Source organism: Sceloporus undulatus, chromosome 2 (assembly GCF_019175285.1).
Source record: "Sceloporus undulatus isolate JIND9_A2432 ecotype Alabama chromosome 2, SceUnd_v1.1, whole genome shotgun sequence".
Taxonomy (NCBI): Eukaryota; Metazoa; Chordata; class Lepidosauria; order Squamata; family Phrynosomatidae; genus Sceloporus; species Sceloporus undulatus.
The window spans coordinates 25,590,092-25,613,851 of record NC_056523.1 but is presented as its reverse complement, the minus strand read 5'-3'; the positions used below and the strand labels follow the sequence as shown (position 1 = coordinate 25,613,851).

At 38.9% G+C, this 23,760-nt stretch overlaps 1 protein-coding gene across 1 annotated transcript in view; it reads left to right on the top strand.

Moving 5' to 3' along the window:
• The window catches only part of LOC121920315 (protein CFAP20DC-like), a 63,762-nt gene extending 45,241 nt beyond the window's left edge, over nt 1-18,521 (top strand). The window contains exons 6-8 of the mRNA XM_042447446.1: nt 6,978-7,294; nt 15,618-16,014; nt 18,484-18,521. Of these exons, the coding sequence (XP_042303380.1) occupies nt 6,978-7,294; nt 15,618-16,014; nt 18,484-18,521 (752 nt within the window). The remainder of the gene's footprint in view (nt 1-6,977; nt 7,295-15,617; nt 16,015-18,483) is intronic.
• The last annotated feature ends 5,239 nt before the right edge of the window (nt 18,522-23,760 follow it).

The following is a 23,760-nucleotide window of genomic DNA, read 5'->3' as shown; positions in this document are numbered from 1 at the left end:
AAGAAGGGGACGGTTCCTTTTTTCAATAAAAGTTAAAGTATAGTGCTTACATTGATCTGGGGATAAGTCAACCGAGGTATTTCACGTTAATTGACTAAAATTTTTAAACTTAACGGGAAGTTTTAGAATTATGCATTGAGATACCTAGTTGATTATTATATATTGTTATAATTATTTATTTGTTAAAACCACATCTGATCGTGGCCAAGGTACCAAGGGGTTCTGAGAAACCTGAAGGAATGAAGGATGCTAGTGGAGTACTTTAAAGGGTGAGGATTGCTGGTAGAAGAAGTGAAACCCAGAGCTGAAGAAATCCTATGAGGAAAATAGAATCTAAGGGTATTTTATGTTTGAATTTACCAAGTTCAGTGGTATTAACTGACTCCACTGAAGGGCCTGGGCTGAAGTTAAATGGTGAGAACAAAATTAAAACTATATCTGTGATGGCTTCATCCTGGAATGAAGTGACTAACAAGGTACCATAGGGTTCTGTCTTAAGCCCAGTGCTATTCGCCATTTTTATCAATGACTTGGATGAAGGAATAGAGAGAATACTTAGCAAATTTGCAGATGACACCAAATTAGGAAGAGTAGCTAATACCCCAGAGAACAGGATCAAAATTCAAAATGACCTTAATAGATTAGAAAGCTGGGCCAGAACTAACAAAATGAATGTCAGCAGGCAGAAATGTAAGGTACTGCACTTAGGCAGAAGAAATGAAGTGCATAGCTATAGGATGGGGGGCACCTAGTTTAACAAGACAAAAGGGAACTAGAAGTCCTAGCAAACCACAAGTTGAACATGAGTCAACAGTGTAATGTGGCAGATAAAAAGGCCAGTGCAGTTTTAGGCAGCATCAATAGAAGTGTAGTGTCTAGATAGAGGGAAGTAACAATGCCATCCCATTCTGTTTTGATCATGCCTGACCTGGAATACTGTGTCCAGTTCTGGGCACCACAGACTAAGTGAGATGTTGACAAGCTGGAGCATGTCCGAGGAGGGCGACCAAAATGGTGAAAGGTCCGGAAACCATGCCCTATGAGGAATGGCTTAGGGAGCTCAGTATGTTTAGCTTAGAGAAAAGAAGGTTAAGTGATATGATAGCACTATTTATATATTTGAAGGGATGTCATATTGAGGATGGAGTAAACTTGTTTTTAGCTGTTTTAGAAACTAGAGCACAGAGCAATGGATTCAAGCTAAAGAAAAAGAGATTCCGCCTCAACATTAGGAATAACCTTCCTGATAGTAAGAGCTGTTTGACAGTGGAATATGCTATCTTTGAGTGTAGTGGAGTCTCCTTTTCTGGAGGTTTTTTAACAAAAGCTGGATGGCCATCTGTCAGGAGTGTTTTGATCGTGTCTTCCTGCATGGCAGCAGCTTGGATTGGATAGCCCTTGTGGTCTCTTCCAACACTGTTATTCTGTGAAATGTAAGTTGCCACTGGATAAATTTGTAGTCAGCCATCGTAATTTTAAACAGTCTTGCAAACACAGAAGCAAATCTCATTGTTTGTAATCTATGTATTTTATTTCATATTTGCTTAAGGTTGCAGTCTGAAATTAATTTGCTTATTTAACTGTCTCTGCTGTGCAGCCACTTCCTGCTCCGTAGTACCTGACATAAGTTGCTGAAAAAAGTGATGGCCCAAAAGGCCCTGAGATAGTCAGTGGCACGGCACAAATTTCATGTTTTTTAAGATCTCTCCTCTTCGAAAGTTAGAGAATAAATCTCTGTGTTTCAAAGGATTCTAAAGCAATCCGCATAAAATATAAATGTCTGCACTGCAGGGATTATGGAAATCAAACACCCTGCAACGAAATTTGCTTCAGAGCATTGATAAAGATTTGCAGGATTAAACAAAGACTACCAGAGCAGTGCATATAAATAAAGAACTCTCATGCTTTCATGATTAAAGAGAAAGAACTAAAAATAAATTATTCTTGTAAGCCCTTATTAAATTTAAGCACCAAAAGAACCCAATCATCAAGAAGAGTGAAACTTTTTACTTGTCCTAGTTAGTTACTAATGTCTGCCTTTCGTACTGTTAAATTTGATATCTCTATGGAGCAGGTTTCATTTAAAAAACAAAAAGACAAAGTGGTTCATTTGTTGTTGTGCAGTTTGTCTTTTCTGGCCACTGAGACAGCTGCCTAATGAACAATTGGACTACTATACTTACCAGTCAAACTATACCACTTCATGATTACTTCCTAGGCAATGTGGCCAACTTTAGAATGACTTTATTCCACCAAGGTGATCAAAGGTTTACAGACTCATAACTTCCTGGCAGACAAGAATGGACAGAACAAAAGCATTACTGTAGCATCTACTTGCACTTTTACATGTTTTCAGACTTCTAGGTTGGCAGAAGCTGGGACTAGTGACAGGAGCTCACTCTGTCACACGGCTCTTCGGCCTTAAACTACTGACCATACGATGGTCAGAGTAGGCATCTTAACAGCTGAGCCACCATGTCTCATTAGTTTATTGTTACTTTTTTCCCCTCCAGCCCTTTATCAGTGTAACTTGTCCACAAAAGGTTTCTAATGCAAATTATTGATGTCCTCTTGAAATATGATCCAGTTAAAGACAATATTTGTAAATCATTAATTGTTAAGCATATCCTGGTAGTCCAGCCTCAGGTCTATGGAAACATAAATAATAGAGACTAATTACAATGTTATTTAAAGTTTCACAGCATTCTGAGTGGACAGAAAGGATGAAAGTGAGAATCTGGCAACCAATGCAACCTGAGTTCAGGGCTAAAATAGTTATCAAGCATTTTACTGCCATGATGATGGTTATCAGCAAAGGCTTTGTGATATCAGTGTCCTGTCTCCTTTGTTGTCCTATCTTCTTATCTACATGTGTGTCGCAGTGCACCAGTACATACAAATGATATATGCTGTGAACTTTAACCGAAAGTCACAAAGTACACTGACAGGAATTAAGCAATCTGAACGAGAAAAGGAATAACAAGACAACATGCCAAAGCTTGGGAATACTTGAATATGTAGTTTATTACACAGACAGAAAGAACTTGTATATGGGTAATATTGAGGTGGAACTGTCGAGTATCTGTTAAACCTGTAGAGAAGATAATTATTATTATTATCCTGCCCCTCTGCGCAACGCAATTGGGGCGGTTTACAGCATTAAAATGTATATTCCATAACATAACCCCTCAATCCCACCCCCCTAAAAATACAATTAAACCAATTACAGTTAAAACATACTTAAAAACAGTAACAATAATAACAGATAGACAGTAACTATAGCCAATCAGAGGTCAACTAGTTGGGTCTTCTTTTGGTGGCCAGGTATCTATTCAGGAAAAGCCTGCCGGAAGAGATCCGTCTTAACCTTTTTAAAAGCTGTTTAAGGTGATAATATGACGGATCTCATCCAGCAGGCCATTCCATAATCTGGGAGCAATGGCCAAAAAGGTCATCTGGGCAGTTGCGGACAGTCTAGTTTTCAAAGTTTGCAGCAGATTCCTCCCAGAGGACCTGAATGTGCAGGGTGGATTGTATGGAAGGAGGCGGGCCAGAAGATAGGTTGGACCCAAGCCATTTAGTGTTTTAAAGGTGATAACCAACACCTTGTATTGGACCTGGAAACTGATGGGCAGCCAGTGAAGTGATCTTCAGATCAGTGTTATATGGTCTTTTCTGCATGTACCCAAGACCAATCTGGCCGCCATATTCTGTACTAGTTGAAGTTTCCAGACCAAGCACAAGGGTAGCCCCATGTAGAGTGCATTACAGAAATCAAGACAAGAGGTTACCAGCACATGTTCCACAGTTTCTAGATCCCCAGCTTCCAGGAAAGGGCGCAGCTGGCGTATCAACCGAAGCTGATAACAGCTGGTTTTCATAAGATATGATGACCAGTTGAGGTGAAATAATATATGAAGGATATCGAAAGTGAAAAAGAGGAGAATCTAAGACCAGATGGATGACTGTAGATGCTGACACCTTCAGATTCTCCTTGAATCCCTCTGATACAAAATTTACTCCATTAGAGGGTTATGTTGGAATCTTCAAATCTAGGTTCACTTCAAACCATTTATGATGGGACAAAAAAAAAAAAAAAACCAGTGTCATGACCAAAAATGAGACAGAAAGCATGTTTGTTATTCTACTGATCGGTTTACTCACTGTGAGTTGTCTACTGCAGAAAAGTATAGTCATATAGTCAGTTGGTGTGGCTGTCTACTTCTTCTCTAAAATATCACACATGGAAGTGGTGTTGTAGGAGTATGACTCCAGCCTGGAAGAAAAAAAATTTCATCACTTCAATGAATTGGGCTTTCACCCTCAAAAGTCTTTCCTTAATACTAAACCTGGGATGCTCCAATGGAGAATATATATACATTACACATCATCTGAGTTAATTCTTTGGAGGCTTGTATTAGAAGCCTGAGAATCCTATATATATTCTTTATTGTTTTAGAGAAAAATATGAGGACAATATAGTAGCAACAATAAAATAAATGGGAGAACCCCATGTCTGCTAAGGTTAGATAACTAGGAAGAATCAAGGAGCCAAGGCCAGATATAATCTTGCAAAGGGAATGGGGAATAGATATTTGTCTCTGTTATGATTTTCATCTTTGATCCATAAACCAGAGATTATCCATATTGCTTTGTTATAATTCTTCTAATTTAAAACTGAAATTGTTTGAATTGGTGGCAAAGAGAATGCATAAACATATCTTTCCTTGCAGGTGTGAAATGCTGTTACAAAAGGGAAATTGTTTGGGGCAAAGGAAGAAATAAAATGAATGAATATTGTCTATTGTTTGTCAGTCTTATCTATGCCATGTTGAATCCTTCATTAAAACATTAGGCTGCAATTAGAAGCTCCAACATAAATCTGACTCTACGGAGAAACTAATTAGACATTTAGGTTGATCATTCTTGTATTTATCTTGTTTGCTGCAATACTGTGATTATACAGTAATTTACATATTTTTTCCTAAGAAGATACACAAAATTATTCATTACTATTGATATGGAAACATTTGGTATGTGTCTGTATTTTCTCCCCAGTGGAAGAATTCCAGTATAATTTGTAGTTGAGAGATAAAAAGATTTAGTTTGGTCTAGAAAAATCCCTTTTTATTTTTAAACCACACAGTGCCACACTGAATGAAGTCCTATGACTTGTTGAACTGTTTGCATAAAAGGTGTGAAATATTATTTTGCAGTGTGAATGCTTACATCTTTTTCCACTTTGTAATACTACTGAGTTGAAAAGTATGTCTGCTTTGCTCAAAGTATTTTCCTAAAAGGGAGATAACATAGAGCTTTCTTACTTCTGTTCACTCCTACTGTGAATGAAAGATCATCCATTGCTACCAAATACACACAGGGCACAATCTAAATTCTAGTTTTGTCTTCATTCTGCAGAGTGCGGTCAGGGAGAAATGTGTATCACTATTAGAAATCGAATCCATTTTACTACCTTCCTCCTAGCATATACACATGTACGCGGAGGAGGGAGAATGAGTATTTATATCATAGCTTGGAAACGTGACAGTCAGTCATGGTGGATGTATATAAGGCTCCTGCTTGGGCTCTCATTTAGTTTTCCTTAGTTTCATCAGAGTTGTTTTAAATCAATAGATTTGTAATTTATTGCCTTTGTAATGACAGAATTGCTCATTATTTGAAATTGCTTCTGAAAGTATCAAGCATTTTGTCAAGTTTTCCATCATTCTGTAATGTGTGGTAACACAGGTCATAACAGCATATCCTAATGGCCCATGGTTTGCATTCAGCCCTTTGGGGACCCATTGCAGGTCTTGGGACCCACAACAACTGTCCCAGGCCATGGCACCTACCCCATATTTTCAAGGTTGAAATCTTCTTTGTGAGGCTCATGCATACTGTTTCCCCACCCCAAAAAAATGCCACACAAGCATCTGGCACCAATGACCAAAACTGCAGGGATTTGGCTGTGTGCCTCTAGAGCTCCATAGGACCCAGACATCCAGTGATATAATCCTCCTGGTTCTGGAGTATTTCTCTCTGTGTGTATGTGCCTTCAAGTCATCTGTCAGTGAACAGCAACCTCATGAATTTCATAGAGCTCTTTGACAAGGGATGCTCAGTGGTGTTTTTGCCAGTTCCTGCATCTGACATATCGCCTATAGCACCTGGTTTTCCCTGACAGTCTCCCATCCAAGTGCTAACCGGGTCTGACTCTTCTAAGCTTCCAATATCAAACAGAATCTGGTATCTTTAGGATATTTAGGCCCACTGTCTCAGTATAAATCCAAATATTAGCCAAACTAAACTAAATGTAATTTCTAGAGATTCAGTAAGTCTGCCTTGGTTGGGATGAACAAATGGGTTTAGACCCATTCCTTTCTTCATTTCTTTCCTTCCCTACAGTTTTCATTGTTAGTTGCAGCTCATCTCTGATAAAGGTGGAACAGTGCACAATGCAGTGTATTTATCAAGTGCAGTCAGTCTTTTAGTGGCTTTTTATTTTTGGTCTAAAACTAGAAGATTAGCACTCCCTGCTGGAAAGGGAAGCTGTCACACATTTTGCAGCACAGAACTATATATCTGAGATTCACATATAAATCAAACATGAGGGCCTAAAAGTAGAGGTTTTGCTTCCAATTTTTAAAAAAAAGGAAACCAGAAATTAAGTTTCTGTTCAATTTTCTTCAAATTCCAGCATGATGAAGAAACAGAATACAAGGCAGAGCTTTGTAGATTAAGAGATGTGAATATACAGTATTAGCAGAAATATACAACTTTGCAAGGGTTTGAAAGTCCTTAATCCCTCTTCCCTAGTGTGCTTTCACTTTACCTCTGCTCTTTCTCTTCTCTGCTTCCCATCTCCACTATTTTTCTGTTTTTCATCCTTTCCCTCTGCTTACTCACCTCCCTCTACTTAAGAAACATTTTTACTTGAAAACTATTACCATCTTGTATGGAACTTTTCTTTTTTGCAGATGAATGGGTCTTCCCTGACAAGGAAAGTTCTCATCTCAATTCCAGCAATCCACTATTAATGGCTTGTGAAACATCTTACAGCTTTTTCACCCCACCGTTGAATGGTGACCAGAGCTCTGAAAACAAACAAGCAGTTGAAGATGAGCAGGAGGATATTTTCACCTATTCCTCAAAACCTAGATCAGCACCTCATGGGAAACCCTTAAATCTTTCATCAGAAAGCTGCAGCTTTGTGGATTTAAAAGAAGAAGTCAGTGGAGTCTGGCGAGGAGCTCAAATGGAAGATGACTTCTGCGGAAATGAGAGCAATGAAGAAGTGAGTTGTTTTGGTTGTAGTGTGGCTTGTCCTTTTTCTGCTCTATTATCAGTAGTACTATATCCAGTCATTCCTTCTTATGAGATGGAAGCTCTTTCTAGCATGATATATGAGGAATTTGTGTGTATTAGAGAAAGAAACAAAGATTGAACAGCTGTTCATCAACATATCTGGACTGGCATTAAAGGTTACATTAGCAAGAATACATTTCTGCCTGGAGAACCTAAAACCAAAATGTCACTAGTGGTAAAGCTGAAAGGGTGAGGCAGGAGATGAAAGAGAAAAGATTAATAAATGAGAAATATAAACAGTGTTCAGTTACATGTAGGAATGCTTGTGGTCTTCATTTGAGCCACATTGTTAAGGTAACCAACCTGATTTAAGCTTTAGACAAATATGCAGATCAGAGCATAATTATCAAAGTATCCACTTTCTAGGATAAAATGCAATCAAAATTCATATAATGTTGATAATTGTCCAAATATATTTCAAATTTTCATGTGCATTTGAAAAAAAATTGATGCAGAAATGAGACACAGTGGGCTTTTACAAAAATTGGTGGGATTGGCACAGACTAGAAATAAAATCATATATCCATCATTAAATGTACAATTCATTTAGGAATGAGGTTTCATTGGCTTTAGAAGTTGTGCTGAGTGCTGATTGTTCGTTCTCAGATTGCTATCCTTTAGAATCTCTCTGGCTTCCAAAATCTCAGTTTTGTAGATATGTACAATCTGGAGAAGCACCTTCTAATTGGTCCTTAGCAGAAGAACTCTAAGTAAACTGTATGTGAAAGAGTGACAAAGGAGAAGGCAGCAGGAGAGGAGCAGCCTTAGAATCATAGAACCATAGAGTTGGAAGAGACCAGAGGCATCCAATCCAACCCCCTACCAGGCAGAAACACAGCATTAAAGCACTCATGACAGATGGCCATCCAGCCTCTGTTTAAAATCCTCTGGTGAGGATGAAGTGAAATAGCAAGATCCTTAGCTGGCTTCATAGGTTTTTCAGTGCAACAACTCAGAATCAAAGTAGCAACAACTTTTCCTTACTATCACCATCATCTGCACAGAAAATGCTATTTTTTTTGCAAATCACACATGTGAATTTTGCATAGAATAAACTTCCAATTGTGACATTTTCTGCAGAGGAAAAAAATCTGCACCAGAAATAATATTTCTGTGTAGAAATATTTTCTGTGCATAAAATGCAGCACAAAACTCTGTGAAGAAAATGCTGTTTCCTGCACAAAACAGCCATGTGCAAATTTTACACAGAATACATTTTGAATTGCAAATTGCAGTCAGGATTCTTGTCAGGGTTTTTAAATTCTCAAAAAACATATTTTTCAACTATTTTTTAAAAGATTCTTGAACATTCTTTCCATCCCTAATATGGAGGCATTGTGATTTAATACAACTGTTCATCTTTGGCCAAAAGAAAGAATTATGGGGAACTAGCAAAACTTCTTTATTAATAAAACAGTGCAAATGAGACAGCATGCTCTGATCCTGACCACTATGAAAATGTCTGTACTAGGCTTGCTCATAACTATGAGCAACTAAGATTGCCTTTGGCTTTCTCCCTCTACCCCACCCCATCCCCTTGACCTTGTGGTCAATTTCATAAGAGCCAGATCTGATCATTCTATTGCTAGGTGTCAGTTGTACGGTTTGGCCTGCAATCTCATTGTACCCCTGAGGTTGCAATTGTTAAATAAATCCCATTAAAATATATGGCATTTATGCTCTCATGACTCTGTGAAGCATCGCAAGTCCTAATCCCCAAAGTGCATCCTACTTCTCTTCTCATTCACATTTAAATGAATAAAATTGTTCTTCTCTTCACAAAGCATGTTAACTCTGGCTTCTCAACACTAAAGATCTGGATACAAAAGGACAAGGTCCCATCTGCTCCAAAGTGGGTAGCTCTCAAGAATGATCTTTTTAAAATTATATCTCAGGAAGAGCAATCAAGTTTTCTGTATCCAGAAATTATTGTCCAAATACCCATCTGCATGTTCTTTGAAGGAATGTGATATGGCAATAGAAGAGTCATCTCCTTGGGGAAATCAGTCTCTTCAGTGTACATATGCCATGCTACAGTTAATCAGACATACTTTATTGAAGTTCTTGGCACCGTTGGATGATTGAATAGTAGATTTTCAGGTGCAGGGAAATGCAGCATAGAAATTGTAATGTGCATTGGTGAATAGTGTGCAAATCCAATTAAAGGCCATTTAGTTAAAATGTGATTTAGAGATTTTTTTAAAAAAAAGTAATTTTGTAAATGAAGGTATCCTAATGTTTAAAGTATTTGCTTAGATAGTAGATAAAAGTCTGAAGTGGCATGTCTGTAGGTGTAGAATATAATGATACGTATCTTTAACAAAATCACTACTGAGGGGAATAAAGAAATATGTGTTGCTTCACAGTATCTCATGTATAAAAAGATATGAAGGTTATAGGTAAAAAGGACAAAAAATACAAGTAAAGGCTGCATAAAAACTAGAAATTTGGGGCAAAAGCTGGGAGTGATGGAGAGAAGTCTTACTTATTTGCGTTTCTTTTAAAATTGCTCTTCCTCTGTAGGGTTCAAACCAGCATTCACCCCTCCCCTATTTTATCATTTTAGCCACCCTAAGCAGTAGGGTAGGTTGAGAGTTTAATTCTCATTTCCTTGTTTCTAGTCTGGCACTGTAACCACTGTTGCAATTTTTTAATGTAATTTTTTCCCACCAGTAAAATATTATTAATCAATAGCCAAAGTATGTCAGGGCCATCACCGACATGTCTATCCAATTTAACTAAGCAAAGAATTCTGGTTTAGGAGTAAAAAGAATACGGTACATGAGGGAGGGGCACTGGATCTTTCCTACTCCTGACTGATGTGAAGTCAGTTTATCCAGGTTATTTCCTTTGTTCCTATTTTGTTTCAGATAAGGAGAAATGGCTAAAGCACCAGAGTGAAAGAAAACAAAGCAATGGTGTGGGAAGGACTAGACATGCTTCTCTTACTGTTCCAGTAATAGAGTCCTTTACACATATTCTCACACACTCTTTGTTATAGATTGTGCACTATATTTTATATATATTTTCAATAGTTAAGTCCCTGAAGCCTGTATACTGCATGATGAAAAGGAAGTAAGTGTAACTAGTGTCTTCATAGAGTAATAACCCCAATTATTATTGTTTTTGTTGTTGTTTATTTGTATAGGGCCAGAAATTTACATGACCCTTTACAGAAACAGTTGTAAACATTATATTCTGCCAAAGGTGTACAATCTAACGTCTGTATTTCAGACAGTGAGAAAATACAGGCTTACTACATGTAAGCCTGGCTATTTACCCATATTAACTAAAGAAAGGGAAAATTTAGCAGATAGAGAAAACAATAGGAAAAACCCACATACTATATACAGCATACTATATTGTTACGAAAGTCCATAATCCTGCTGAATTATAAGATCTTGTAGCACTTTTGAGACTAAGTGAAAGAAGTTGGCAGCATGCGCTTTCTTAGACTTAAGTCTACTTCCTCAGATGCATTTGTTGGAGTGGAAACCAAGGACAGACATATATATATATATCATTGCTATGTGCAAATGTCAATTCAAATTCAAAATCCTTTGTGTATGGAAACAAAGTGGTATGGCCAGTTTCGCTTTTGAAACTAGCCTGTAAGTGGGGAGAATAGATGGGTGTAGGACGCAATGCTGGGGATGGGGTCAGATAGTGTTGAAACATGTATAGTTAGCCAGGAAGCCATTATCTTTGTTCAATCCATTGCTAAGGGACTGTAGTTTGTGGGTTAACTCCAATTCTGCTGTTTCTCTATCCAATCTACCTTTGTACAGTGAGCCCACACCATACACAGGCTCTTTATAAGCGTCTTTCAGCTTATGCTGAACCTGCCCGGCAATACAAACAATGGTGCATGCACCCATGGTGCACACGCCTGGCCATGCGGCGAGCCCAAGCCCCATTCTATCCTATGGGGCTTGAGCATACATGCTTTTTGCTTTACACAGGGGGTTCGGAATGGATCCCCCACGTAAAGCGAGAGCCGAGTATAGTTATTTTGTTCGGGGACCACTGTTCTGAGGTCTGAGATGGAATGCATCTGGTGCCTTTAGGGTATTTAAGCATATGTTTCGACTTTACCATTGTTCATAGGTTGGGAGCCCAGGGAGCCAGACAGTGGTGAGAGGGATCTCCAAACAGATACAGATTAGCTGACAAACTACAAAGAAGCTTCTCAGTCTAAAAGATCAACTTCGAAAACATAAAATCCATTATCCCTTCCTCCCACACAACCCTTAAAATTCCCAAATAACAGTAACAATAATAAAAACATCCAATAATAAAATAAGAATGATTTAAAAAAACAGCAAGACGATGGGAATCCTGAGTATTCTATATGGGGGTCCATATTAGCGGGGGCCAAGTGAATCAGGGAAGGCTTGTCAGGCTGTCAAGATAGGTGATGTTACGGATCTCTTCCGTTAAGTCATTCCATAGTTTGGGAGCGGCAGATGAAAAGGCCCTCTGCAGCCAGTCTGGTCTTTATTGGCTGCAGTAAATTCTTCCCCGAGGACCTAATTGTGCAGGGTGGATTGTACGGAAGAAGGCGATCCCGCAAGTAGGTTGGACCCAAGCCACATAGGGCTTTATTGGTCATTACCAACACCTTATATTGTGTCTGGAAACTAATAGGCGGCCAGTGAAGAGATTTCAATACAGTATAGGTGTTATATGGTCACCTCTAGCTGTCCCGGTGACCAGCCTGGCTGCCACATTTTGAACTATTTGATGTTTCCAGACTAGGTACAATGTAGAGTGCATTACAGAAATCGAGTCGTGAGGTTACCAGCGCATGTACCACCATTTCCAGGTCCCCCGGTGCCAGGAAAGGACACTGCTGGTGTATCAGCCTAAGCTAATAATAAGCACTCCTGACCGTCGCATTCACCTGATTTGACATCAGGAGCAATGAGTCTAGGAGCACACCCAAGCACACCTTCTTCAGATGAAGATAAGCATGAATAGATTACTGTATGTTTTCATTTTGTTCTGACATGTTATTTTCACGCTATTATTTACCCACTCAATTGTAAACTTTACATATGAGTAGCAGATTTTCATACTACACAACTGCAGCTCTTTGATATCACTGTGGAATCCTGGGATTTGTACTTCCCTGAGATATTTAGAGCTTTCCATCGGAGAGCCCACTGAACTACAGATTACAAGCTTCCATAAGATGCAGCCATGGAAGATGAAGTACATACTATAGAGTGCTATAATTGAATCATAGAGTTGGAAGAGACCGCAAGGGCCATCCAGTCCAACCCCATTCTGCCATGCAGGAAATCTCAGTCAAAGCATCCCTGATAGATGGCCATCCAGCCTCTGTTTAAAGACCTCTAAGGAAGGAAACTCCACTACACTCCAAGGGAGTGTGTTCCACTGTCGAACAGCCCTTACTGCCAGGAAGTTCCTCCTAATGTTGAGGTGGAATCTCTTTTCTTGTAGCTTGCATCCATTGCTCCAGGTCCTAGTCTCTGGAGCATCAGAAAACAAAAGGGACCTTTAAATGATGAATACACACTAAGGAGGAAACCTCACAGAACACTGCGAACTTTCTTCCAAGGAAATATCCATAGTATTGCCCCATTGTAGAACACAGCCTTATGTTAAGACTGTCCTGAGAGTGAATATCTTCAGGTTGCACTGTTTGAAAGATATACATAGTCAGAGGGAATTGTAGATGCCTCGATAATCTAGTTGTACAATGCCATGTAAATATATAGCTACCCAGGACTTATAATAAATAATGCCATTACATTCCCATTTGGGTCACAAATGTTTACTCTTCTGGGTAAATAAGTAAAAACTTGTTTATATGAGTGTGTCAAATAGGAAATAAAGAGAGTTAGCCAACTGTATCTCAGTTTAATAAGATGACACACAGATGAAGCCTTGTGCACAAGTTTTTCATGCAAGCCAGCGGATAAACCAGGAAGTCATCAATTAACTATTGTTTCCTCTCACATCTAAATCAAGAAATTGTGGTTAACAGGATTAGAATAAGATCCAATATCCTGGTTTGTTTGTTGGCTGAAATGAAAGCAGAAACTTACAAACTGGTACTGGAAAGCACAAATTAAGATCCACAAGCAAGAGAAGAAGCAAGTCTTCATATGCTTTTTAATGGTTATATTTTATTCATTTAATAGGTTTTATGATTGTAATTAGAAATATGTATTGTCTTTTCTAAATTTTGATTTTTTTTCTTATTGTCATTTATGTTTACTTCTTGTATAGCCTATGAAGAAGGCCACTCAGTATTATAAAGGCCAAAATGCATTGGGCTCATTGCAAAACAAGATAACCATAAAACCTTTTTAAGGAATAAAATATAACCATCAATAAGAATATAAAAATATGTTTCTTCTTTTCCTTGTTGATCACATGAAGGGAGGAAATAAGGCCTTCTTTACTTGGCCAAAAGGTTTCTTCTTAGTATATTAAGTTGAGATTTGGCAATCTGAATATAGTCAGTATTCTGGTAAATAGAAATTACTTGTTATTGTTCAGAGACATAGCTGCATTAATATGAAAAATTAATTTTAAAAATTGCACATTTGAAACTGACTGAAGGAAAGAAGTTGGTAGCTCCAGATTTACAGTTGGCCCTCTGTATCCAAAGAATTTTTAACCACAATTTCAACCATCCTGAAAATATTCAAAATATAAATAAATTCCAAAAGCAAACCTTGATTTTGCCATTTTATATAAGGGACACAATTTTACTATTGTTTGTTGTTAGCTGCTATCAAATGGCCCTCACTCATTTGGCGACCCTGTAAATGAGATGTCTCCAAGCCCCCCCCCTTTCCTCTACGTTTCTGCTTAGGCTTGTGGTCTCCCTTATTGAATCTATCCATCTCTTCTTCTCTGCTGCCCTATACCTTCCGCAGCACCATTGTCTTTTCCAGTGAGTCGTGCCTTCTGATGATGTGGCCAAAGAACCACAGTCTGAATTTAGTCATCTTGGGCACGTTACAGACCACCTGAAAGCGGCGGTCTGCCGCTGCTGCCATTAGCAGCGCCAAGGAGCCCCAGCGGCCAAACCGCAAGGCTCCCCGGCGCCGCAGAAAAGAAGCGCCAAAATGGCGCTTCTTGTTGCGGTGCGCTAATGACGCCGCAAGGTGCCAATGGCGCAGCATCATTAGCGCCACATGATGTGAGGACACTAAGCGTCTGCTACGTCAAGATGACGGTGCCCATGTAGAACGGGCTCCGCCATTTTATGATTGTAATTAGAAATATGTATTGTCTTTTCTAAATTTTGATTTTTTTTTCTTATTGTCATTTATGTTTACTTCTTGTATAGCCTATGAAAAGTAAAGCACGCCCTTTCCTAATCCTAGTACATCTTGGGGACGTACTTTACGCCCGTGCGGAACGGGCCTTGGCTTCCAGGGCGAGTTCAGGTTTACTGTTCTACTACCCAATTGCTTACTATGCTATTGTATTTGATGGAACTTGAGCATCCATGGATTTTGGTGTCCATGGGAGGTCCTGGAATCAGACTCCAGCAGATACCATGGGACCACTGTACAAATTCAGCCAACTGCAGATTGAAAAAATATTTGCAGGGGGAAAATACTGGCAAGTTTTGCCATAGCCAGTGAATTTCACAGTTGTGGATGGTCACGCACTTGGTGAGGGAAAGAGATGCCATGACCAGCATGCAAGTCCTCCCGGGGGCTCTTGAAAGATGCTGAAGTGTCTGTGTTCACATTGCCACCATTTAATAATATAGGACTTGATAATCCACTTTTTTTGATATCCATGCAAGGTCCTGGAATCAAATCCCTGTAAATATTCAGGGCCCACTGTCTAAATAAGGTTCAGCTCTATCAATTCTCCATCTCTGTTGGGCGAAAGTGTTTTGTTTTTGGTTAGTTTGTTTTTGTTTTTGCAAATAAACAATTTCCCACCCCAAGATAGGTATGATTTAGGTTCTGTTCCAGGAACGCTAGAGAACAGGGATGCTATTTTGTTTTTGTTTTAAGGGGTTTTAAACTTTAATTTTTAATAATGTAAAGTTTTTAATTGTTTTAATTGTTTAATTGTTTTTAAAACATGCATTTTTCATGTTTTATAATGTTTTAAGTTGGACTGTTTTAGATTTGTAAGTCCCTGTACTGAGAGGAAGGCGGGATATAAAAAACAACAACAACAACAATTTAAAGTGTTAATGGGTGAAAGATTATCCTTAAGGTAATGTTTTATTTTGTCATTTTTAAAAGGATAATAGCTACAGTGAATTTATGCAAGAGGCTCAGAACAGCTCCTTTTTATCAAGATCATCAGAACTTGTGATTTCCAAAGAGATTCCACTCAAAATTACATCCCAGAGTCCTGAAAATTGTGCAAGCCAAGGATATGCAAAACGTGCTGGTGGGAAAGCTTTGTCACCAAGTACAGAAGATTCAGTTGTGATGACTGATGAAAAGGCAGATAACATTCCAAGAAGCTTGTTGCCTACTTGCTGCTCGTCCCCAAGAGGAAGCATACCAGGGCCCAGTAAGGAAACATCTGAGGTATCAAAGGATGCATCAAGTCTATTGAGAACTTCCATAAGTAGAAAATCCCTGAAGGAAATCCCAAAGGAGAATTCAAATCCAAGAGGCCACATTCCTGTAAGTATTTTGAGAGTAAATATTATAATTTCCTTTATAGTTTGAATAAAGGGGGGATACTTCAGATTCTATGTCCCTTTCTGTCCACTTGAGAAGTATCGGATAACATTTTTAATATGCTAGCATGGCATGGAGCATATGATATACAGTAAGGAACAAGAACAGGGCAAAATAAATCAACAGAACAAAGATATTTTTTTTAAAAAAAGTCAAAAGAACAAAATAAATCCATGGTGAATAGGGCTACCAAGGCACTGTAAATGCTGACAGGATTGAATATAGATAGTTAGACCTGCAGAAATAAGTTTGTAAAAGTTACAAGAGATCAACACAGATAATATAGGGACATGTTTGTTGTTAAAATTAAAATTATCAGTCCATATGTCAAGATTTCTCACAAACTGATAGGATCAGAACACTTGAAATAATCATTAAAAAAAACATCTGTTGAATAACTGCAATCTGCCTAATTGCAGTTTGTCATTTGCTACAATAATGACAGTAAAACTGAACTAAGTTTTAAACGGAACATGTATAAGAAATGGGAAAAGGGGGAAATCACCAAAAAGAAATTCAAAGAAATAGCAAGCACATGTAGGGGTAAAGTCAGAAAAGCTAAAGCACAGAATAAACTCAGGCTTGCTAGAGAGGTTAAGAACAATAAAAGGGCTTTTTTTGGATATGTCTGCAGCAAAAGGAAGAAGAAGGAAATGGTAGGGCCACTGCGTGGAGAAGATGGCAAAATGCTAACGGGGACAGAGAAAAGGCAGAATTACTCAACACCTTCTTTGCCTGAGTGTTCTCAGAAAAGGAAAAGGGTGCTCAACCTGAGGATAATGGAGCAGAGGACAGAATAGGGGAAATTCAGCACAGAATAAGTAAAGAGGTAGTACAGGAATACCTTGTTAATCTAAATGAATATTAGTCTCCAGGACCAGATGAACTACATCCAAGAGTATTAAAAGAGCTGGTAAATGCAATATCGGAGACAATAATCTTTGAGAACTCCTGGAGAACAGGAGAAGTCCCAGCAGACTGGAGGAGGGCAAACGTTGTCCCCATGTTCAAAAAGGGGGAAAAAGAGGATCCCAACAATTATCATCCAGTTAGTCTGACATCAATACCAGGAAAGATTCTATAGCAGATCATTAAACAGAGAGTCTGTGAACATCTATAAGGCAATTCCATAATCACAAAAAGAGAAACAAGTCATGTCAGACAAATCTGATCTCTTTTTTTGATAAAATTACCAGCTTGGTAGATGAAGGGAATGCTGTGGATATAGTATATCTTGATTTCAGTAAGGCCTTTGACAGGGTTCCCCATGACATTCTCACAAACAAGCTTGTAAAATGTGGGCTGGACAAGGCAACTGTTAAGTGGATTTGTAATTGGTTGACCAGCCGAACCCAAAGGGTGCTCAACAATGTCACCTTTTCATCGTGGAGAGAAGTGACCAGTGGGGTCCCACAGGGCTCTGTCCTGGGCCAGTGTTATTCAACATCTTTATCAATGACCTGGATGACAGGATTGGGAGCATACTTATCAAATTTGCAGATGACACCAAATTAGGAGGAACAGCTAATACTCCAGAGGACAGGATCAAAATTCAAAATGACCTGAATAGTCTTGAAAGCTGGGCCAAAGCTAACAAAATGAAATTCAACACAGAGAAATGTAAGGTACTGCACTTAGGGCAGAAAAATAAAATGCACAGATGTAGGATGGGGGACACCTGGTTGAATGAGACTACATGTGAAAGGGACCTTGGAGTCCAAGTAGACCACAAGTTGAACATGAGTGAACAGTGCGATGTGGCAGCTAAAAAGGCCAATGCAATTTTAGGCTGCATCAATAAAAGTATAGTGTCTAGATCAAGAGAAGTAATAGTGCCACTGTATTCTGCTTTGGTCAGGCCCCACCTGGAATATTGTCTCCAGTTCTGGGCGCCACAATTAAAAAAGGACATTGAGAAACTGGAGTGTGTCCAAAGAAGGGCGACTAAAATGGTGAAGGGTCTGGAAACCAGCACTATATCTTGCTTCATTTTGTATTGTCTCATCATAGGGTTTCACAGTACAAGAATTCACAAATCGTACACCATTATCTCCTTCTGTGCAGCACTAACTAAAGTACCACTGCTATTTTCTCTGAGATGCTCTCTGTCAATGTCATCCCACACACTGACAGACGCACATTATGGCTACTACTCAGTAGCTTCTCGTTGTTGTGTTTAGTCTTGGTGGACAACTCTTGTTACGTTCTTACATATCTCAAATGTTTGCCTTTTAAAATATTTTATTTTATTTTGGCTGTACAGTAGTTAGTGTCTCAGGGGATCAGAATCAGTCCTTACCAACGCTCAAAGTTCCTGGGGACATTTCCATACCTTTGTGACTGCTGAAGTTGTGATGACTGAAAAGGGAATGTCAGGTGGTTTGATATATGTGCCCCCAAATTTTTCTTCTCACAGACATGGTGACCATGAGCAAAAAGCCCGTCACCGTCTGAATCAGGGGTAGGCAACCTTTTTGAGCCGGGGGCTGGGTTGCTGTCCCTCAGACAACTGGGGGGGCCGAAGTCAAAAAATAAATAATTAAATAATTTTTATTTAAAAATTAAATAAATAAATAAACTGGGACAAATGTAGGACAAATTGTCAAATGGTGGGCACTTTTTTAAAAAAAGTGGAGGACACACAAAAACATTTGCTGATTTTTTAAAAAATGTTAATATAAATGCATGTTTCTGAGGCGTCCATAGACAATTGTCCCCCTTGCCCCTGCGCGCGAGAGGCCAAAGGCCCCGGCGGCAATCGGTGGCAGGACCGGGCCGGGGCCAGTCCCAAGGCCTCGCTGGGCCGCATCCGGCCCGCGGGCCGCAGGTTGCCTACCCCTGGTCTGAATGAATGTCACATTCACATCTAGTTGGGCAGTTCAATCCCACTCATTCCCAAAGAGGTTTTTTTTGTCATTTTCTGTAGCACATACCTTATTTGCTTGGGTCCCTTAAGGTTATCTTCTCAGCAACTACTATATCATGTTTATTTAGGGCAAACCTGCTGTTTGCATTTTGCCTGTGGTCCATGATCCATAGCATGCTTAAGATTCCACATGCACTGAAAACAGCATATTAACACTTGTTATATAGTCTTCTGTAATAAACCCTGTTATCAAATACACTCATATTTTTTTATGGTATAGGGGTTTGTCAGCACAATCAAGGCATTGTGTGGTTGCCTTTTATGTGCAATGACTTCAAGATTACATCATAGTCACTTCTAAATGTCTTCTCAATCACACCAAGAAAGGAACAGAAAAGACTGATATGAAAACAGCCAACTCCTTCCCCTTCTATTACATTTCACCAGCCTTTTCCCACTTAATTTACAGTATATTGTTGCTTACACTTAGCATGGGTGGAAGATCTAGAGGTGCTATAGGTAGTCTTTTAGGTTGATTCCAGCCCAGCTCTTCTGTTCTTATTTTCCAGTCTGCCATAATCTTCATTTTAATTAATCTTCCAAGTGCTACTCTCTTGGGTTTCCTGGGGGGGGGGGGGGGAATGCAACTCCTTAATACTGTAGTTTCATTAGGAATTATGGTGGCTCAAATATCCAAGCAGAAATAACACAAGTTTATTGTAGTGTTTATGAGACAAACTTTTGAAGTCTGTTAATTACCAATGCAAGTTCAGTTAGGAGGGTTGAAACCCCAGAGGGATGAATTGACAGATTTTCAATAGGAATCTGCAGGCAAACTCATAAGATCATTAGTCTCTGCATTTCATAGTGTTGCTGCAGTCATCCAGAAAAATAATAAATGATATGATTGAAAGCTAACAGTAAGGTAGTGTCATATACCAAATCTCCGGGCTATTTTGGGGATTGGAGTCATGTCAGTCAAATTGATTCTTCTCTCTCATGTGGTTTACTCCCCACCATGTACTCTGGTTTCAGCAATAGTTAGTTATGCAAGAACAAATTAGCCTACCGCAAATGAAATGACACTACTTTGTGTCTTTCTTAACAGTTAAAATTCCCCCCTGCAAATTATATGTTAAATTGCCTTCCATGAATAGGAAGTTTATAAAGTTTTAAACTTTGTGGGTTATGGGAGTAGTTGAGGTACTCGGAGCTGTCAAATTCTTAGGATTCATTTTGGATAGTTAAATTCCTTGCTGTGCAGAATATACCATTCTATTGTAATTTCTTCTGACTTTCCAGGACAGTTTCTATTTGGAAAGCCAGGGCATCAGTGTCCTGGCTGTAGACATCCCAAACACAGACCCTGTTCTCTGAGGTATCCCTCTTTTTTCCTCCAGAACCTTATATTTCTTCTCTACAGTCTCATATTTTTATCAATGTTTAATGCAGTTGTCTTCCTTGGGTGAAGTGCTCATATAGAGAATCACTCTATACATATCTCATAGCCAAGTGATTGGCAGAGAGAAAAAAAGAGATTGACAGGATGATGGAAGCTGAGGTTGAATTTAAGAAAGAGAGGGCAATAACAGGTAGACTTGGAATTACACTAGACCTTTGGTATCAACTGGGGGGGTGGTTCCATGACTCCCCCCAAGGATACCAGAATACATGGATGTTCAAGCCCCATTATATACAGTGCTGTAGTAAAATGGTGTCCCTTATATAAAATGGCAAAATCAGGGTTTGCTTTTTGGACATATTTTTAAAAAAACATTTTTAAGCTGTGGATGGTTGAATCTATGGATACACAATCCATGAATACAGAGGGTCAAAACCAAAATTCAGAAAACAATAGCAGTCTGGGTGATCTTTTATAATTCATTGTCTAGAATCCTGTTGATTGGTCTCAGCTAGAGTAGACCCACTAAATCAATTGCTCAATGGTGAGTTAACTAACATATAGGTAAACCCAACTGATGCAAATCATTCTACAATAGGATTCTAGCCAATCTCTTCCAAAAAGTTTACATTAAAATCATATTAACTGTGGCCCCATACAGACTGCCAAAATAAAGCTGCTTCGGGTCACTTTGGAGGTATGCTGTTTAAATTATACATGCGTGCTAAGAGTCCACAATCTGCGCCAAAGCTGCACGCCAGTCCTTAGGACTGGATCATGGTTTTGTCGCAGCTTCCGGACTCTTTGGACGCATGCATCATTTAAACAGCATACCTCTAAAATGACCCGAAGCAGCTTTATTTTGGCCTGTATGTATGGGGCCTGTATTACTCTAAAAAGATTTTAAAAGTTGTACAATAGAGCTGAAAACAATACAGCACTTACAGCCCTTTGTTTAAAACATTCAGTTCTAAAAGCCTGTCTGAATAAAAGGTTTTTGCCTACCAATGGAAGTGCGGTAAAGATGAAACAATTCTAGCCTCCCTAAGGAAGGAGTTTCAAAGTGGAGTTGGTCACTGAGAGTGTTTCGATGACTGTTCATCTAAAGGAATAAGAAAACCTTTAAGAGTGCTTGTGTTTTGTTTTGTATTTTTAATCATCCTGATCACTGTGTGTGGAATATGTCTGAGACACTGAATTTAGGATGGGTTGAACAAAAAGGAATCATGAAGAGTTCCAAAGGAATCTCTCTGTACTGGAGAGGCAGAATGTAGGATAGTCATTGACTGTGAACAAAGAAAAATAAAACAATTCATCTCACAACTTTGAATTGTGTTGCGGGTCTCCTTCTTGGATTCTGTTCAGTGTAAGTGGTCATTTTAAAGTCCAGTGCTGTCTTTGTGTAAATCTAGTCCAGAATGTCTGACCAAAGGTTCAGATGAGATGGAGGTTGTCTTCTCTTGTTCTGTCTTTGTTTATAAAGTCAGTGAGGGGGAACCATTTGTCTATGAAAGGTCCTGATTTTGGTTGTCCTATGTAACTTGCCATTCTGTCAGACAGTTTTTCAAATAGCCACATGTATCACCTCCCCTGTTTTCCAGCATCTGGCAATTTCTACACAGGCTGCTGGGATCAGGAAATCTATGAGCTTTTTATGTTTCAAATTTGAGTTTGTGTCTATATATATTGATAACAAAAGCATTTCTGGACACAATTTTACTCCTTGGTTGGTAGTCAATGAAATTTGTTAAAGTACCAATTGCCAAAATGTGTTTATTTTGGGGCAGTCTAGCCACATGTGTAGAAATGTGCCATTATCCTTACAACCATCCCAACATTTGGAGGAAACGTTTTCAACCATTCTGGCTAGCTTCACTCGAATCAAATACCACTTGTGTATAATTTTTAAGGTGTTTTCTCTAATCAGTGCTGATTTGGATTTTAAAAGGGTGGTGTAGTCTGTTTTGAAATGGGAATTGAAAGATTCAGATCTGTTTCCCAGGTTAGTTCTATGCCACAGACGTTTTGGTAAGAGTGGTCAATCAAAGAGTTGTAGATTAAAAATGTTAGTCCTTTGGTGCTTTGGGAGGGGGGGGAACATATCGTGCTTCAAATAAGGTAAGTGATCTAGGTCAGGGGTAGGCAACCTGCGGCCCGCGGGCCGGATGCAGCCCGGCAAGGCCTTGGGACCGGCCCCAGCCCAGTCCTGCCGCCGATTGCTGCTGGAGCCTTTGGCCTATCAGGAGGAGCCGGGCAAGGGGGGGCAAGTGGCAGGCAAGGGGGACAAGCGGCAACAAGGGGGGCAATTGTCTATAGAAGCCTCCGAAACATGAATTTATATTAATATTTTTTAAAAATCAGCAATTTTTTGCGTGTCCTCTTTTTTTAAAAAAAAAGTGTCCTCCATTTGAAAAATTTGTCCTACATTTGTCCCAGTTTATTTATTTAATTAATTTTTTAAAAAATTATTTAATTATTTATCTTTTGGCTTTGGCCCCCCAGTTGTCTGAGGGACAGCAACCCGGCCCCCGGCTCAAAAAGGTTGCCTACCCCTGATCTAGGTCATCCTCCTATTTCCATTAATTTGTGTGTAAAAGTAATTATCTGATGGAGATGAAACCAACTAGCCTTTACTGGCTCTAAATCTAAAGTTAGTTCATCAATTGTTTTTAGTCTGCCATTACAAAAAAAGTCTCAGACAAAATATATACCTTGTTGTTCCTATCCCTAGAAGTAGTTGAATTTATCAGGGGACAAAAAAAGGTCAAATAGGAGAGGGATCTGGTGCTAGAACTTGCTTCCATCTTGACCATATCTTTATTGACGTTTGTAGCCATGAGTTTTTAACGTTTTAATTACTTGCAGAGTGTGTTTGTTAAAGAACAAAGCAAGATTAATTGATGGTGGGCCATTCATTTCCATATTAACCCAGTGTATGCTCTGATCTTTTTTTAATTAAATTAGGGATTTGACTAAGTTGGAATGCTGCAAAATACAGTTCAAGATCAGGCAATGCTAACCCTGCTTTTTTGGAAGAGAGGTGTTGTGTGGATTTTCTGAATCTGGGTCTCTTATGGTTAAAAGCAAATTTATTGATGAGATTTTGCCAAAGTTTGAGTTTTGTCTGCAGTGGTTGAAGTGGGATAGTTTGAAACAGAAAGGATAGGCAAGGGACCATATACATTTTAATGAGGGCAATTTTGCCTAGACTAGAGAGTTTCAATCTCTTCCATTCTAGTGTTTTAGAGATTAACCATTTAGTTATTTGTTGTAGTTTCTGAGGATTATCTGATTGAAATATTTTGTAATGGTGATTCCTAGGTAAGTAAACCCTGAGGGTTTTAACTGGGGATTGGTAGCTTTTTGAATGTCTAGTTGATCCTCATGAAAGATGTTGAGACAGAGCAATTTAGATTTTGAATAGT